This window comes from Macaca mulatta, chromosome 12, assembly GCF_049350105.2.
Source record: "Macaca mulatta isolate MMU2019108-1 chromosome 12, T2T-MMU8v2.0, whole genome shotgun sequence".
Taxonomy (NCBI): Eukaryota; Metazoa; Chordata; class Mammalia; order Primates; family Cercopithecidae; genus Macaca; species Macaca mulatta.
The window spans coordinates 82,715,921-82,734,870 of record NC_133417.1 but is presented as its reverse complement, the minus strand read 5'-3'; the positions used below and the strand labels follow the sequence as shown (position 1 = coordinate 82,734,870).

Here is an 18,950-nt window from a genome sequence, read left to right as displayed (position 1 = left end):
TATGTGTAAGAACACTACATGGGAAAATACCAAACTTTGCTAAGAGAAATTTTAAGAGCCTTAAAAAAATTAAGAGATATTTATGGATTGAAAGACTCAGTTTTGTATATGTGTCAATTCTCCCCCAAATTGTTAGATTCAAAAAATACCAATAAAAATCCCAGGAATGTATACGTATGTGTATAAACTGCAAATTGATTCTAAAATTTTCATGTAAATGCCAGAGGTCAAAAATAGTCAAGACAATCTTGAAGAAGTACAAAGTTGGAGGATTTGCACTACCAGATACTGAGCCTTATTACACAACCGTGTTATTTAAGACAGTATGGTACTGGCATAACGGCAGATACCTAGATCAATGGAATAGAACAGAGAGTTCAGAAACAGATCCAAATATATATGGACAGTTGATTAATGAAAGCGATGGCACAGTAGAGTGCTGGGAAGAGGTATTGCTTTTTCCCTCAAAACAGTGCTGGAGCAATTGAATATCCATTTCAAAAAAAAAAAAGAAATTTTGACTCCTAGCTCATATTATACATGAAAATCATTTTCAGTTGGATTATAAATTTAAATGTGAAAGTTAAAACAATAAAGATTCTAGGAAAAGCATAGAAGAATATCTTCATGAGGTTGGAGTACGGAAAGATTTCTTGAATAAAACCAAAAAAGTACTAACCATAAATTTAACAATTGAAATATTTGACTATATCGTATTAGGGACCTCTTAATAAAAAGACACCATTAAAAGAGTGGAAAAACAAGCCATAGAATAAGAAAAATATTTGTAATACATATATCTTGCAGAGGGCTCTTATCCAGAATATAGAAGAAACTTTTACAAGCCAATTTTTAAAAATCAGACAACCCAACAAGAAAAAGTCCAAAGTTCTGAACAGGCGCTTCATGGAAGAGAGTAGAAATAGATGATAAATATATGAAAAGTTGCTCAACTTCATTAATCATAAGTAGGAAAATTATAAATTTATTGCCCAAATTTGGACACTTTTGAGAATGAAAGGCATATTATTAAATAATTATGTCAGGAAAACAGACTTAAACCAGGATTTATGGTCACCCTAGTCATCAGAGATAATCAAATTACTTTCACAAGGAGATACAACCACATATCTATCAGAATTGTCAAAATTTTTTTTTAAAGCCTGACAACATCAAATGTTGGTGATGATGTAAATCAACTGGAACTCTCATACACTTCTGGTTAGAAAGTAAATTGGTACAAGTACTTTGCAAAACTTTAAAAATATATATTTTGAAGCTGAACTTGTGAATAACTCAGCAATTTTATTGTAAGTATATGCCTATCAGAAATGCATATGTGCACTAAGTATGTACAAGAATTTAGGGGCATGGAGGTGGCTTCTGGGGTGGTGATAATATTCTATGTGTTGATCTTGGTGGTAATTGCATAGATCTGTTCATTTTGTAAAAATCCATTAAGCTGCATACTTAAATTTTGGGGCCTTTCTACATGCATGTTAATCTTCAAAAGACATTGAAAAAGAGAAACTAACATATTGGTACAACGAATAGAAGATATCTGGAAAATTAACTTCTCAAAGAGAAATGTCAAAAAGAAAAAATCCAAATATAAAATTTAGCTGTGTAAATTAACTTTTAGTTTCAAGTGTTTAAAATATGTGGCTCTTGCCTTCAACAAATAATATTTTAAAATATATTTTTATCTCAATATCCATGATCCAAAACCTTCATATCTTATTGTTTTCTCCTATTGTATCAGAACACTAGATTGACCTTCCTCACTGAGAATCACGATCATGTTAATTCACTAAGACCCTTTCACTCTTAGTGGTTTCACTCTAGCCATTCAAATATGGACCATTGTTTTTAATATTAAATGGAGTTTGTTACTCAATGTTTAATGTTGATAATTGTACCTCTGTATTTTAAATGTCACCTCCTGACATCTTTTGGGGTACAGAAGGAAAATCTTCAAACCTCTACATCTATCTTACCTTTTTGTATATAGATTTGACAACATAAATAATTATTTAGTAATAGTAAAAATATACAGTATTAAAAGTAAATGTAAATATGACAGCATTATAGGCACAAATATTTTTTACTAACAAGTGTACCCAGTCAAAGATAAAAATTGATCACTGGTTTAATTGAAATGCTTTGAATACCCAGAGGAGAAACAGTTGCTGGAATTCTTGTCTGATGGTGTGGTCATGATCAAGATAGTTTTATGTCCAGCTTTCTATGGCTGCAGGGATTGGAGGAGGTCATGTTGGTTTGGGATTTTTTTGGTTGATTCATATGTGGCTTGGGTTTGATTTCTTTAGGATGTTCATTGTGATTAAGGAGGCAGGTGAGTGAGTTTATGCATTACAAAATTAGGTTACAGTGTATAAAATAACTTTTAAAAAGTTATTTTTGAATATCTGTTATGAAGAATGGAAAAAAATGTACATCAAAAATGAATAGTTAATATTCAATTTTAATTAACTTCTTTCTTGTTTCCTAGGCGGACCAGATATCTGGTTTTCACATAAGATCTGTTCTCTGTGTCCCTATTTGGAATAGCAACCACCAAATAATTGGTAAGAGATGACCTAAATAGTTAAACTGCTTGAATAAAGAAACAGAAATTTGCTTTAAAATACTCCCACATCGATCTAATTAAACTAAAGAGCTTCTGCACAGCAAAAGAAACTACCATCAGAGTGAACAGGCAACCTACAGAATGGGAGAAAATTTTGGCAATCTACTCATCTGACAAAGGGCTAATATCCAGAACCTACAAAGAACTCAAACAAATTTACAAGAAAAAAACAAACAACCCCATCAAAAAGTGGACAAAAGATATGAACAGACGCTTCTCAAAAGCAGACATTCATACAGCCAACAGACACATGAAAAAATGCTCATCATCACTTGCCATCAGAGAAATGCAAATCAAAACCATAATGAGATACCATCTCACACCAGTTAGAATGACAATCATTAAAAAATTAGGAAACAACAGATGCTGGAGAGGATGTGGAGAAATAGGAACACTTTTACACTGTTGGTGGGATTGTAAACTAGTTCAACCATTGTGGAAGACTGTGGCAATTCCTCAAGGATCTAGAACTAGAAGTACCATATGACCCAGCCATCCCATTACTGGGTATATACCCAAAGGATTATAAATCATGCTGCTATAAAGACACATGCACACGTATGTTTATTGTGGCACTATTCACAATAGCAAAGACTTGGAATCAACCCAAATGTCCATCAGTGACAGACTGGATTAAGAAAATGTGGCACATATACACCATGGAATACTATGCAGCCTTAGAAAAGGATGAGTTCTGTCCTTTGTAGGGACATGGATGCAGCTGGAAACCATCATTCTCAGCAAACTATCACAAGAACAGAAAACCAAACACCGCATGTTCTCACTCATAAGTGGGAACTGAGCAATGAGATCACTTGGACACAAGAAGGGGAACATCACACACCAGGGCCTATTGTGGGGACGGAGGAGGGGGCGGGATAGCGTTAGGAGATATACCTAATGTAAATTACGAGTTAATGGGTGCAGCACACCAACATGGCACATGTATGCATATGTAACAAACCTGCACGTTGTGCACATGTACCCTAGAACTTAAGTATAATAATAAAAATAAAAAACGAAAAAATAAAGATCACCTAGAGCAAAAAAAAAAAAAAAAAAAAAGTAATGGCAAAAACTGCAATTACTTTTGCACCAAACTAATACAAAGTCTGATGAAAGTTCCCATCAGTACTTTTGTTTGTAATAACAAAAAACTGCAAACAACCCGTATGTCCATAATAGTAGAATGGATAGATTGAAGTATATAGTCATTCAATAGAATACCAACACAGTAATGAGCGTAAATTTTTGCTATACAAACAATGTAGATTAATTACAGGAAAATTAAAAAATAAAAAATAAAAATAAAATACTCCCATATCCTTTTTATGTGTTCCCTCTTTTATGGCCAGGACTCATCAAACTATGTCTCATACTCTTGTATAATTTCATAAGCGCAGACTGCTAATGAATCAACACTCTCCACAACTTGAACAAATATTTATTAAGTTGAAAGAACCAATAAATTTTAAAGTTGGAGAGAATCTGAGTTATCAACCAATAGAACTCTTTTATCTCACCCTGTGGAAATAGAGGCAGAGAGAGAGGGGAAAAAGCCAGAGAGCGAGAGAGAGACAAATGACTTCAAGAAAGCCACAAAGTTAGTAGCAAGGTCAGGAATAAAACTCAGGTTTCCTAACTCCTAGTACAGACTTTCTTACTATGTCAATGTGTTTACATCTGTGCTTTTATACATGATGTAAAGGAAAAGGAAGAAAGAACATTCTCTATTGGACATAATACTGAGCATGCATTTTCTGCCTGGGCAGTTCTGAAATAGGCCACATTTTCCTCACAGTAAGGGAATCATGGGCAAAAACAGCTTCCAATTTTTCTCTTCCTCCATTCCCCTTTCCTTCTCCTCAAAAAACTCAATTAGGAAAGCATCAAATTCAAGAAAGAAGCCCAGGCAAGGAGAATTCATGGTTGAAATAGAGAAGTCATGAAGGATGGAGGAATTAGTTGAAATTACTGAAACACAATAAAAATGTGACTTTTTTCCCTAAGAGACGTAAGAACACTAATTCATTTGGTAACTGATGCATCTATTTGCCTCTCTCTGCTTCCCCCTAAAATTGCCTGTTAAAGTCTAAGACACTGCTGCTTATTAAAGGATTTAGTATTCTGTGAGTGTTTTTAAGATCTGAATTCTGAGATAATTTTTTTTCATTAGCTTAATCTGCATAAGAATATTGGTATGTTACTGAATATAAAGAATATTCTAAGACTTGGGATCTAAGCCTCTAGTACAAAGACTTAAACTACATCATGCACCAAGTTTTAAATAAATTTATGTTTAAAGGGAAAGTCCATAGGAAACACCATGTGTTACCTGTAATCTCATAGTCTACATTTCAATCCTAAAAGTAAACATCCATTATTACTTCAAAATTAGGACCATAGTTTGCCTGGTTACATGCTAATAGTTTTGTGTTTCATTATTTATATATATATATCTTCTTGCATAGGATGACTTACCTCCCTGGTGGGAAGTTGGGTGTTTTTAAACATACAAGCATACTTGAGAATTACAGCTAGTTTTTTTTGTGTGTGTACTAAATGGGGACACAGGCTAATGGTTTTCAAGATAGTTGATTTTTCTTGTTAAACTTGTGTATTTTGAAAGTCATGCCCTGAAACATCTGGTATAATACTAGAAGTGAACTTTGGAAAAAGTAATCACTCATAAATTAAGTTTTTTAGAACTATATGTACCCCCTGGTAGCAGGAAACAGAACTGACTTTGCTTTGAAGGTCAACTGTATTATATCAACTTTTATTGCTTGTAGTAATTCCTAACATTTCTTGAATGTTTATTCTGAGTGAAGCAATGCGCTAAATGAACATTCTAACATCTCATTTAATCTTCATAACCCTCTTAGTTAACATTTTAATCCCCATTTTACAGATGAGGAAATTGACTGCTAAAAAATTTAGGTAATGTGCCCAAGGTCACACACCTGATGGTGGAGTTGAAATTTGAACTCAGACCATCTAAGTCCAAATCTTATGCTCTTAATCATAATGTCATACTGCCTCTTTCAAGTATTGTGCTTCAGATAATTTTATATATATATATATATAATATATATATATATAAGTATTGTGCTTCAGATAATTATATATATCAGTTGAAATATATATATATAACTGAATACATACACATATTCAGCTACATATATACTCAGTTGTATATATAATCGTGTGTGTGTGTGTATATATATATACGAACACTAATTCATTTGGTAACTGATGCATCTATTTGCCTCTCTCTGCTTCCCCCTAAAATTGCCTGTTAAAGTCTAAGACACTGCTGCTTATTAAAGGATATATATATACACACACACACATACATATAATATATGGGGGATATATTAGAGTTACTGTAACTAGTCATCTAAAATCAGATTAAAGCCTTGGTAGAACTCCAAACTTTACTGAGATCTAATCTAAATAAATCGGCCTTAAAGAGAGACTGCATTGTCCTACATCTCAGATTTATTCTCATGAAATCGGCAGGCACTTGAGAGACCAGAGTTTAAAGTGAGTGCAGTTCTCTAAAGAAGGCATAGAGTTAGCTGTGGCTACTCTATTAGAGAAACGCAATGTCCAGTACTAAAAATGACCACATAATCCACTCTTTCCCCACAGGAGTGGCTCAAGTGTTAAATAGACTTGATGGGAAACCTTTTGATGATGCGGATCAACGACTTTTTGAGGTAAGAAAATAAGTTAATAAACCAAGGTTTATATGGAGTCATCAGTAGTCCCCTGGTTGCAGCCTGCCCAAATTCGAAATGACAAACAATTATTAATCAATTATTATTATACTTAAATGGAGGGCAAAATTTACAGGAAGATTTAAGGAATATGTAAATGCTTAAGTGAGATTTGATCCTATGGTTTACGAACTGGATTATTTTGTAACCATCCATTATTTTTATCCTAATTTTGTTACAGAATTACCCTCTCTTTCCCCCAAAGTGTTATTTTCTTATTTTTGTCTTGCTTGTGTGTATTCAGAGTCATGAAACCCTGAGCCAGCTCTGCCAGGTGTACTGTCCTCACATTTCTCTTGTTTACGTGCTTCCATTAATTCACTCCAGGCACTCTAGCTGGAGAAGTTAGCCTTGAATGGGCTTCCTCATAGACTGTACCAGTAGCCAACATGAAGACCCATGATTATCTTTCTTTAGTCAAGAATACCTCATAGCTTCTTTATTAATGGTTCTAACTCAATCCTCCTTCCCCTTAACACTTACCTTATGGTTACATTAACTTGGTTTCTTTACCAAAGTATTTTATAGCCTAGCGACTAAAAGAGGTTGCTTTGGTTAAATAGAATAGATTAACTAAAATCAGTCCACAACCTAAATAAATTAAGAACCCATTTAAACAGACTGTATGTTTTTAAACATATGAAGTAGTTTCTCTACAATAACATTAAATTCATAATTTTTCCTCATGTGCGGTGTGAGCTATAAAGTTGTCATATAACAATAGTAATTAAGAATTTTAATGTGCCTATTTTCCCAAGGCCTACCTCTGTGTACAGTAAGATTGTATTTTCAGACCCATCCCTGGTGACTGCCTGCTTTCATAGGAGATTTTGCCAATGAGTTGCTGCAATGTTTAATTAGCAGGTTCGCTCTTTCCTAGGCTTTTGTCATCTTTTGTGGACTTGGCATCAACAACACAATTATGTATGATCAAGTGAAGAAGTCCTGGGCCAAGCAGTCTGTGGCTCTTGATGTAAGTATAGTATTTATGTCAGGTTTGTATGCTGTCAGCTCTAATTTTATGAGAGAAAAAATTTCCCTGGTTATGGGGTTTAATCTCTCAAATTTTAATTATCTATTCATTGGGCCTTAATCATTTTAGGTTGTGGGTTTAAATCTCATGAAGTCCGGAGAAACACAATGTTGCGTATAATTTCAGGGGTTCATAGATGCCCTGAAGCTCATTCATATAAGTACTATGTTTACATGTAGATTTTTAAAATTACATTTATTAAATAGTGACAATCCAAAGATAATTTGGCAGGATTTCAAATTTATTTTAAACTTAGATTTAAATATATATAGATAATCTATAAAGTCACAACTTTTCTTATCATAGGAGAAAACTTCACTATGAGGATGTATGACCTAGATGGGGAAAACTACTCCTGTCATTATCTGATTCCCTTTCTTCCTCCCTCCCCCAACACATGTCCCATCAAGAACCTCGACCTGTTCCCTTGTCTGCACACATGTCCTCTCAGACACTAACTTCCAAAAGAGCAGTTGTAATCTCCCCCTGAATCTCAGATGCTTGTTTTGACTTAAGACTTATTTTTAATCTAGCTTCTGCTCTATAGACTTTTTTTTTTTTTGAGTCTCACTCTGTTGCCCAGGCTGGAGTATGGTGGTGCCATCTCAGCTCACTGCAACCTCCATATCCTGGGTTCAAGCAATTCTCCTGCCTCAGCCTCCCGAGCAGCTGGGATTACAGGCATGCACCACCATGCCCAGCTGATTTTTGTATTTTTAGCAGAGATGGGGTTTTACTATGTTGTCCAGGCTGGTCTCGACCTCCTGACCTCAGGTGATCTGCCCGCCTTGACCACCCAAAGTGCTGGGATTACAGGCATGAGCCACCACACCTGGCCTGCTCTGTAGATTTTGCCAAATATTTTCTTTACATCTATGAAATACTTACTAAGTAGTCAAGATAAAATGTCAGTGCCAAGATGAAAGTATATAGAAGAGTATGATATAATACACATGAAATCTTCAAAGTATTCTATTTGTCAAGCCAGATATAAGAAGTAGGCAAACTGATGTTACCTGCACTGCTCTGATTTGAGATGTAAAAGATGTAAAATTATAGTTACTCTCTATATGCTTTTAATTTTATGGCTAAATCATGAATTCTAGAAGCACGGGGATTTTTATTTGCAATGCCTAGCAGGGTGCTTAGCACAAAGGTGGGATTTATTGAATAATTTTTTAACGGAGGGTGGGAGGGAAAGAAGGAGGAAGGAAAGAATCCGTTACCTTGGTAAGGGATGCTTTTTGTTCTTCTGAGACAGCCCTGCTTTGTTTAATATGTAATATCTTTTTATAGTAAGGACTAAAAACAGTATAGGGTGAATCAATAAATGAGTGAACTGTAAATATGCAACCAACCGATGAGAATCATTAGTAGAGCATTAAGGGTTGTGTGCAGAACTATTTTCAAATCCTGGATCTGTCACTCACCTCAATTGTGAGAATTAAATGAGATGAAGCATGTGAAGATGTTAATAAGCATTCAACAAAATCATAGCAATAATACTATTATTATTTGCAGTAGTATATTTATTACTGAGAAATCACTATGGACTGGGGGGAAATAGCAAAGGACAGGAATTTAGAACAGCAAATGTTGAGTTATACCTCCTTCACCATCATCAAATTCTCATCTCCACAGTGTTGTTTCACCCATTGTTTTTCAGTACCTGCAGCTATAAAAAGAAGGACACACCATACACTAGTCCCATCTAAATCCTACTTCATTATGTCACAGTATAATTAACACACAAAGAGAAAACATCCTACATATGCCCATATTCTCACTCCTCACCTACCTCTGGCACATCATCATCCTCTTGAGAAGGAGCTAGAATAACTGGGTTCCAGCATGAATAGCCATTTACCCCCAGATGGGAAGATTCAGTAAAAGATACCACTCTTACTGGCACTACCCCTACCCCAATGAACCACAGTTACCATTACCTAGAAAACACTCATGTACCCTAGAATTTCTGGCCACAGTCTCCTTACCCATGAATTGCTTATTTCAGTTCATAGTGAACACCTCTTGTTTATATAACCTAGATCCCTCCATCCTTAGACACAAAAATTATTACCGACTCTGACAAATCTCAGCCCAACTCTTAACCTTGCCACAATCTTAAACTTTCAAGAAGTTGACTTACAGGTGTTGACTTGTATGTTCCACATGCTTTATTTTGTGCCAGTGTCGAAAGTGGCATTCCCAGTCAGAATTATGGCATTGCCATCTCGCTCTCGCCGCTTCCACTCTCAGCCAACTTCCACCCCACCGAGTATGAAATTCTTGACACTAGTGATCAGGTGGCATCCACCCCACTCCCTGGCCTGGGAATCCATATACAAGAGTATCTGGAAGGATTTCTTACCCTGAGGACTTTATAAAGACAGAAAGTGATTTTTTGAGAGCCACTAAACCCAAACTCAGGAATGAGATATACATATATTATAATATACATCAACTTCTGAATAAATATATATTTTTAAATGTATGTATTTATACATATTATATATGAATATGTGTAAGTGTAATATTTTTCTAAATATTTCTGTTAAAAGTATGTATTTATAACTTGCTTAGTCCCATAAAAGATTTGAGCTACTTTATGAGAATATAAATGATCCAACAAATTTAAAAAAAAATAAAATAGTAATAACAGAACTGAGAAAGAGAGAAAGCCAAGAGAAACAGAACCAAATGCCATGTTATCCTTCTATCATTCCTATCCTTTCTTTCTGAGATCCTGGGCTAGCCCTTTGCCCTTTTCCATTGTGGCTAAGGAAAGATTCCCCACTCAGGTGTGCCCAGGTTCCTCTTCTCCTTGTGTGGTTTCATTTTTGCTTATTCTCTTCCATTATTATCCTCCTTGACCTTGACCCCAAAACAGCTGTGTCTAAATGTAGCTCTTTCAGTCCCATAACCTTATTGCAGTGTCTTTTTTTTTTTTTTTTTTTTTTCCAGTTAGCAACAAGAGTGGAGGGAAATAATCCATTCCACAGCACTCAGTGACAAAACCACCCTGGAATCTTTTCCTTCCTTAAAAAGGGAGCACAAGTAGTTCATGGCCTAGAGAGTTAATGGAATACACGTCTTGCTGTGTTGTTCATGAGACTCAAGAAACAGCACCACACTGTTCTCTTCTGTCTTTTAAAAATCCTATCCCCAAAGCATTTTTTCATAAAAATACTTCCATCTGTGGTTCATCCTCTGAAAGTAAATATTCTCCAGATAAATTCCCTGAAAGACTAATAATCCCCACAAATGGGGCAGAGTCTCTAAAACACTCAGAGCTCACTGGAAGTACACTTAAAAAAAAAGATAGGGCTTTACCTTTATTTTTTTTCTCCCAAACAGTCACTGATTTCTATATATTTATTTAATACTGGCTCCTTTTCCTAATGATTTTGTTACCGGGAAGTACAGGAATCCTCAGTTCATGTCTTACTTGGGAGAAAGAATTCAGCCAAGAGACCAATTAGTACTGTAAGCAAAAGATCTATTGAAAGAAAATAAAGAGTATAGAGTTTATTGAGAGAAGGACACTCCAAGAGAGGAGCAGGCTGGTCCAGCTGGAGAAACAGGAGTAGCAGCAGCAAGGGTTAGGTAGTAGCAGAGATAGTGCATGCTGAAAGATGAGGCAGAGCAGGCTATTTAAAGGGGAATGAGCCAGCAGCAGCCCCAAGAGTTCTGCATTGTGGTTATTATGGCAGACTGTTTCTTCAAGCTTCTGCTTCTGCCTCAAGTCTCCACCTTTGTCTTTGTCTAGTTCCCACTTCTGCCTTATGTTCCCACTTTTTCCCCCACCTAGTTTCCACTCCAGATTTGTGGGATTCCCCCTTACTGTTAGTTCACATGTATGTGCAGGCCAGTGTTGGATACGAATTCTATATAATGCCTGCATTACTCATTATCACCACCTGAGGAAGGTTGGAAAGTGGTTAAATCTGTACTTATTCCACCTGTGTATCTCTTAGGAATTTCTCCTTTTTCCCTATTTCCCCCCTTAACAGCATGTAGCTAGCTACATTCTGACAGGTTAATTGCAGAGTGAGTGATTACTGGGAGTCTTAAGGGGCATCTCTTTCTGCATAGGTATTTCCCTTCCTCTCTGCTTATAGTTAGGATGCATGTTTTGGGTGGTCTCTGGGTTATGAGATTTTTCCAAACCTCCCTTTTCCCAGGGCACTCCCCCTCCTTCTCGTATCTAGCTTATCCGCCTGCTCAAACAAGTTGAAATACCACATTAAATTATATAAATTCATATATATTTTTTTTTCAAGTATATTTATTTACATGTTATTTTGTCCCATTGATCTACCTATTTCTAAACCAGAACTTCATTGCTTTAAGTACACTTTAATGCAGATCTTGCTTTGTGTCGGTATCCCCTGCAGAAGGAGGTTGCTGACTTTATCCATGCAAAAGGCAGTGTAGGGAGAAGATTTAAAGTGTTGATTTTAGTATTAGCCTGATTAGTTAGTTAGATTTGAATTCTGGCTCAGTAGCTATTGACCTTGGGCAAGCGACTTAACCTCTCAATCTTGTTTTATTCACATGTTAAATGGGTATAAGAAGTCTGTTTTCCCCATAAATATATACATCTACTATATACCTACAAAAATTAAAAATTAAAAAAAAATTCAAGCCTGTTTTAACAGTTACAAAAAAAAAAAATACAGGGGAAGTGTTTAGAAAGAGTGTTTAGTTATAATTAGCACTTAATAAAAGTTAGTTGTTCTTACCACCCGGTGCATTTGGAGTCCTTAATCCTCACTGAGTTTTGTCTACTTAGCCCAAGATTCTTGTAAGAGTATGCTGACTGGGGAGCTATAGTTTTTTTCACCTGTTTTATCAGGAAAATCACTTCCTGCTTAAAGTCAGAGCTAAAAACAGATTGCCTCTTTCCTAGGTCTTTGATACATGCTGTTTAGTCACACCACTGAACATCCCAGAAGCATTGCAAGTGCAACTGCTCCAGGGCACTAGTGTTGGCTCAATGCAGGCCCATTGTCTGGAGATTGTTACTATATATGTATCTGCAGAAAAGTCTAGGCCATAGAAATACAAAATTTACCATGTCAGAAACAGAACAGGTCTTTAAAAGCTAGACGGCTCCAAGGACAAAGCTTCCCCAAAAGACTTGCCATGCAAGGCAGTCCTTTCCCTGTTGTCACGTATTGGCAACTTCAGCTCATTTCATCCACAAACCACACATGGTGAGAAATAGAAATGTAAGCATATAAAACATTTTCTACTGTTCTGGCCTTTAAAAACTGGAGTGACTAATACATTATCCAGATTTTGTTTAACAATTGAATTATCAACTCAATTATTCTGATGACTGATTTTCTTAATTTCTTGTAATTTAATTATACAATTCTATTGTTCAAATCCTTTGTCCTAAATACATAAAATTAATAGTCTAAGGCTCTTAGAGAGCAGAAATGCTCTTAAAGCTGAATAATGGAACAAAGAGGGGGATTTGCTATCATTTTTAATAACTTTAATTTTATGATCCTGATTTCCATTCTGCATGACCAAGAGCTTCAGAAGAGCTATGCTAATGTATGTTCACATTTTCTGAGAGTAGAAATTCTTAGGTAAAAGGGGTAACCTTTTTCTAAAAGCCACAATCCTACCTAAAATACAAATGTAGATGTAGAATATAACTTCCTCATTTTGAACATCAGGAATTGTTCTTTGGGGTGTCTTTCACAGTTATTGCCAATGAAGCCTTACCTAATACTGAAGAGAAATTTGCCAGAAAATATAAGTCTGTGTGCTAAGGGACACTGCATACAGCTTTAGGATCAGAAGAGGGAAGAAATGAGGGTCAGACAGAGAGTAAGAAAAAGGCATATGCAATCAGGATCCAAGCCCCATTTATTCTACCTCCCCAAAGCCTCTCTCATCTATTTCTGCCTTTCCAATTGCGACAGCAACCATCCTACTTAAGGACTCCATTATCTCTGTGCTGGACAATTGCAATAACCTTCTACTTGTTCTTCCTAAAACATATTTTAGATTTCATCGCTCACCTACTCATAGACCTTAAATTACTTCCCCATTACCTATTAAAGTACAAATGACTTTGAGGCCCTCAGAAATCTCATACCAAGCTATTTTCCTACCCCTGGCTCTCATTTCTCTTCTTAAGAGTATTGTATGCTACCTACAAACCCAATGACGTCATAATCTGATGATCAGCTACCTGTTTCACTGCCATCTGATCTCCACTCTAACCTCCCCTCTTTTGTCATTCTCTGTTCCAATTATGCCATATCCACTCAAAATTTTCCCATCATTCAAAGCACAATGTAAATGTCATCTCCTCTGTAAAACTCCTAATCCTTAAGTTTTTTTGTTCCTCTGTTTGCCCTATATTGTCATTAATTATGAGTCTGTATGTTTACCTCTGCTAAAACATATGTGCCTTGAAGTGTGTGATCATGTCTTATCTGCTTTTATTCCTTTTAATATTCTATATATAATTGGTACTCAGTAAAAGCATATTGAATAAATGAATGCATCCCACCACAAATAATCATTTTGTCTGCCACGGCAACATTCTGGAATGGAAAAGCTTGAGCTATGTTGGGAGAATTGACAGTCACTCTTAGTGGCAGTCTTGCTGACCACAGACTGGCATAACATCACCTCTGTATTCCCTTCCTCCTTCATAAGCCATGGGTACAAATACAGAGTTGCTTTTATTTGGGGAGGATGGTAGACCTCTTCCTAGATACCACCTTCCATGGGATATATCCTTAGATGAGGATGAAGAAGCCAAACCGACTTCCTGAAGGTAAGGGAGAAGGAGAGAAGTGGAAACTTCATCAGGAATCAGGAAGATTTCATCAGGAATCTTCTAAGCTCCGAGGAAAGATTTTCTCTCACTAGGTGAAAGGGCTAGACTCAGAGGCTAGAAGTAGAATGCCACTTCTTTCTTTCTCACTCCTCTTCCTTTAAACTTACTCTGGTAAATCAATCATCCCCATTCCTGTATAAACTCTCTAGCACCATTCCACCACTTTTTTGGCACACACAGATGTTAAATTGTCTCTAAGCTTCTTCCCTTCCCCTCATTTAGAAGCCTGTAGTCGGGAGAGAGACACAGTCATAGCTTCTTTACTCTTCCTCACTTCACCTCATCTCCCAATTCAGGTACAGGGTTCAAGAGGGAGGTAGGATGAAAGGGCAAAGTCTTATGATTTCCTAACCTGATTTCAGGGCCATCTGTGAGACACCAACATTTTCTTTTTGTAATGAGCTGCTTTTATAAATTCTTCAGAGAACTGCCTGGCTGGGAATCTCCTGTTAGCAATTACTTGTGGGTTTGCCTCTCCTGACTGACAGCTTATAATCCATTCTCATTCCTGGCTTCCACTGGCCCATCGTGACCCTCCCTCTGTGGGGGCCAGCTCACTTCTCTAGGCAGTCCTCTTGGTGAAGGTTATTTTTTGTTGTTTTTGTTGTTGTTGTTGTTGTTTTAAAAGAGTGGTAAAATAAACACATGAAATTTATCATTTTAACTGTTTTTAAGTGCAAAGTTAGGTAGTATTAAGTACATTCACATTGTTGTGCAATCATCACCACTGTCCATCTCCAGAACTTTTTCATCTTCCCAAACTGAAACTCTGTACCCATGAGACACTAACTCTCCACTCCCCTCTCCTCAGCCTGTGGCAACTGCCATTCTACTTTATGTCTGTGAATTTGACTACTCTAGCTACCTCATATAAATAGAATCATACAATATTTGTCCTTTTGTGACTAGCTTATTTCCTTTGGCATGTCTTCCAGGCTCATTAATGTAGCATGTGTAAGAATTTCCTTCAATTTTAAGGCTTGAATAATATTCCATTGTAAGTATATACCACATTTTGTTTATCGATTCATACACTAGTGGATACTAGGATTGCTTCCATGGTCTGATTATTTTTCATGGGTCTTTTTGGGTCAGGGGAAGACTCACTCAATTTAATGAGTCTTTGCTCATTAAATTGTACAAACACAGGTCCCCTCAATGTAGCACTCCACTGTCTTCCCTCTGTCCACTAACCTTTAGAATTTTTAGGTATGTATCAGCTACCAGTGTTTGCTAGGATGTCACATCCTAGGGAAATACATATTAGGTTCTCCAAGTAGTTCTGTAGAAGGAAGCTTTAAGAAACCCTAGCTAAGAAATCTTCCATATAAGGCTTTCTCATAAACTGTTACCCTTTTCTTACACAATTCAGAGATGAACAGTGAGCAGCTCAGCTTGGAGGAGGTAGAGCTAGTTTGGGGCATTTTCTTTCCAAGTCCTGCATAGATAACCTAAATGGCTTAGCACCTACCTTTAGAATATAGTACCTGTTGTTCTAAGTTATAAACTCAGAAAGAGTTCCACTTAAACATCCTTTTATCTCCCAAAAAATTTTTTCAGACAATACTGTCAGACAATGATCTAGTGATTGTCTAAATGATAACTATCTACTCATGTTAATTCACAGGTACAAGGAATATCAAGTTGTCCATTAGAAAGCTAAATGTAGCATGCCAGTAGATACAGAATTGTTCTCATTTGTCAATTCTTATTTACTGAAAACATGTTAGAGTAGGTAAATATTTCTTTCTCCATTGCCTACAAATTAGATCTTTCAAGATTCTCCACTATTGACATCAATATCTCACTTCATCGCTCCATGAAAAAACCTAGATTTATTAGTCTTTTTCAAATATATCTTGAAATTTTTATTCTGAAACTTTTCTCCATTTCCTTAAAGTAGTTCCTAACAAACCTCAAATTTCACCTCTTTCATTAATGTTTTCTCACCTATCCCAAGAGTTGTGATTGTTTCTTACTTTTAATCTCTTTATAAAAGGGCTATTGACACATTAGAAACTGTTATTTTAGTTACTCTTCATATATAAATATTTTACAAAGACTAGTGAAAACAGTAGTAATCATGTAGATATTTAGTATGAGGATAAATATTAGATAGTTTTTCTGAGGATTCTTGGATACTAAGTGTAATCCATATACAATATTTATCTTACTTGTTCTTTTAAAAATGTTTTTGCCAGGCATGGTGGCTCACGCCTACAATCCCAGCACTTTGGGAGGCCAAGGCAGGAGGATCACTTGAACCCAGGAGTTCAAGACCAGCCTGGGCAACATGGCAAAAATCCAACTCTATAAAATACAAAATACAAAATTAACCAGGCTTGGTGGCATGCGCTTGTAGTCCTAGCCACTTGGGACATTGAGGTGGGAGGATTGCTTGAGCCCAGCAGGTCAAGGCTGCAATGAGCTGTGATCATGCCACTGTACTCCAGCCTGGGTGACAGAGGCCCCAGTCTCAGAAAAATAAAATAAAATAATAAAAACAAAAATGTTTTTAAATTATAAGAACAATGCAATTGTTATAGAAAATGTAAAAAGTGTTTAGAAGAAATAAAAATCAGTGGTAACTTACTGCTTAAAGCTAACTACCTTATCATTTGGATTGACAATTTTTTCTTTCTTTCAACCCTTTTAAGATACCACTGTCTTTTGGCTTCCATTGTTACTAGTGAAAAATCTGCCATTATTTTTGTTGTTCCCTTAAATGTAATGTTTTTTTTCCTTACTGCTTTTCCTTTTAGATCTTTTTCAGTCATTTGACTATGATGTACATAAATGTGTTTTACTTTATGTTTCTTATGCTTGGGGTTCACTGGGTTTCTTGGATCTAAGAGTTGATGACTTTCATTGATTTCAGAACATACTTGGCTAATATCTTTTCAAAGCTTATTTTTTCCTATTCTCTCTCTTTCTGGACCCAGTTACATATATGTTGAATCAAATGATATTGGCCCACAGTTCTCTGACACTCTGACATTCTTGAGTTCTATAAATTTTGACTTGGTTCCTTTTTAAGGTTTCATTTCTCTGCAGAAACTTACCAACTGTTATTAATTATATCCACCTTTTCTTCTATAAATTTCTATAAATTGTTCTATATATTCTAAAATTCTCATATAAATTTTTAACATATAATTCTTTATAATTGTTATTTTGGATTCCTGGTCTTTAATTCTAACATCAAGGGCACCTGGAAGTCTGCCTGTATCAATTATTTCTTCTCTTGATTACAGGTCACATTTTTCTGCTTCTTTGCATGTATTCATAAGTATTTATTGCATACCAAACATCTTGTATAGAAGGACAAAAGTAGATAATACTTTTACTAGCTTTGTTTGAACTAAATAAAATTGTTTGTTTTGTCCTATTTCTCATAAAGAGGATATGTGATTTTTTAAAAAATCTCAGACAGCTAGAATGAGAGGCTGATCATAAAAATTTGACCATCTGCAATGCTTTAGCTGGGGGTTGGCTGAAGCTTTATATTAGTTTCAGTTTATTTCTGCTTTAAAAAGAGATTATGAAGATTTCTCTTTGCCCTTCAACCCAATCTCAACTACCCAGGCTGCATTGAGTGACTGGTCATAATCAGGATTTGACCTGGGTTTGAAATGCAGCTAGAGTTCATTTCAGTTCTCTTTGGCATCAACTCCATTAGGGCCTTGAACCTTACTCATGTGCAAGAATGTAAGATTTCAGTTTTCTGGCCCTGCACTCATCATCAATTTCACAGCAAAATTCCTGTGGCAGAGAATTTTCAAGCCAAGAGATTTGCATTTGTGGCTCTTCCAGATATGAGTCTGTTTGCCAACCCACACTATCATTTGAAAAATTGCTAGTTTTTCTCCTTTTAGGAGTTGCTCTATGATGGCAGGCTCATCTCTCCACTATGTAAACAATTGGTCCCAGGTATGGAAGCAGTCACTGCTCTTTATTGGTCTATAAAAGGCTTCTCTTGACTGGAATTTTATTTGTTTAGACTTCTCTTTGTCTCACACTCACTCTTTAACAGCTTTAAAATGAAGCATGATTTTTAGTTTATCTCTTTTTTGTTGTTGTTATGAAGGCAGTGATAATCTTTTGAGATCTTCTTTACCTATCCATAAGTTGAAACCACTGGCCAATCCTTTCTATTTTCCACTGCTGATCTGAATGTATCAGATATTAGCATTTTTGGTAATTTCATGATATTTTGTCAGGAAGGAAGTTAAACATATTTTTAGTCTATCATCAATCTCTCTCCTTGAATTGTTAATATTTCTTGTTTTATACATTTTTATTCCATATTATTTACAAAAATAGGTTTAAGACCATGAGGTATTTCTTTTATAGATTTAAAATTACTCTTTTATTTGATTGATTTGACCTTGGAATCAACTTAGTTTGAAATCAATGTTGTTATCTATGCTTTCTCTTTTGTTTTACTTATTTTCTGGAATACATTCATTCAATGAAAATTTCCTATTTCTATTTCCTATTTCCCAGCATTGTGCTGGGCACTGGAAATAAGGCAGTGAGAAAGGCAGACTTGTTTCTGCCTTAAAGAGCTTAGAATGTGGAGGCGAACAAAAAAAAAATCATGCAAACCAGAAT

General features: G+C 35.8%; 1 protein-coding gene across 1 annotated transcript in view; it reads left to right on the top strand.

Moving 5' to 3' along the window:
- PDE11A (phosphodiesterase 11A) overlaps positions 1-18,950 on the top strand; it is a 462,469-nt gene that overhangs the window by 271,153 nt on the left and 172,366 nt on the right. Inside the window, exons 7-9 of the mRNA XM_028830876.2 lie at positions 2,513-2,588; positions 6,305-6,372; positions 7,313-7,405. Of these exons, the coding sequence (XP_028686709.2) occupies positions 2,513-2,588; positions 6,305-6,372; positions 7,313-7,405 (237 nt within the window). The remainder of the gene's footprint in view (positions 1-2,512; positions 2,589-6,304; positions 6,373-7,312; positions 7,406-18,950) is intronic.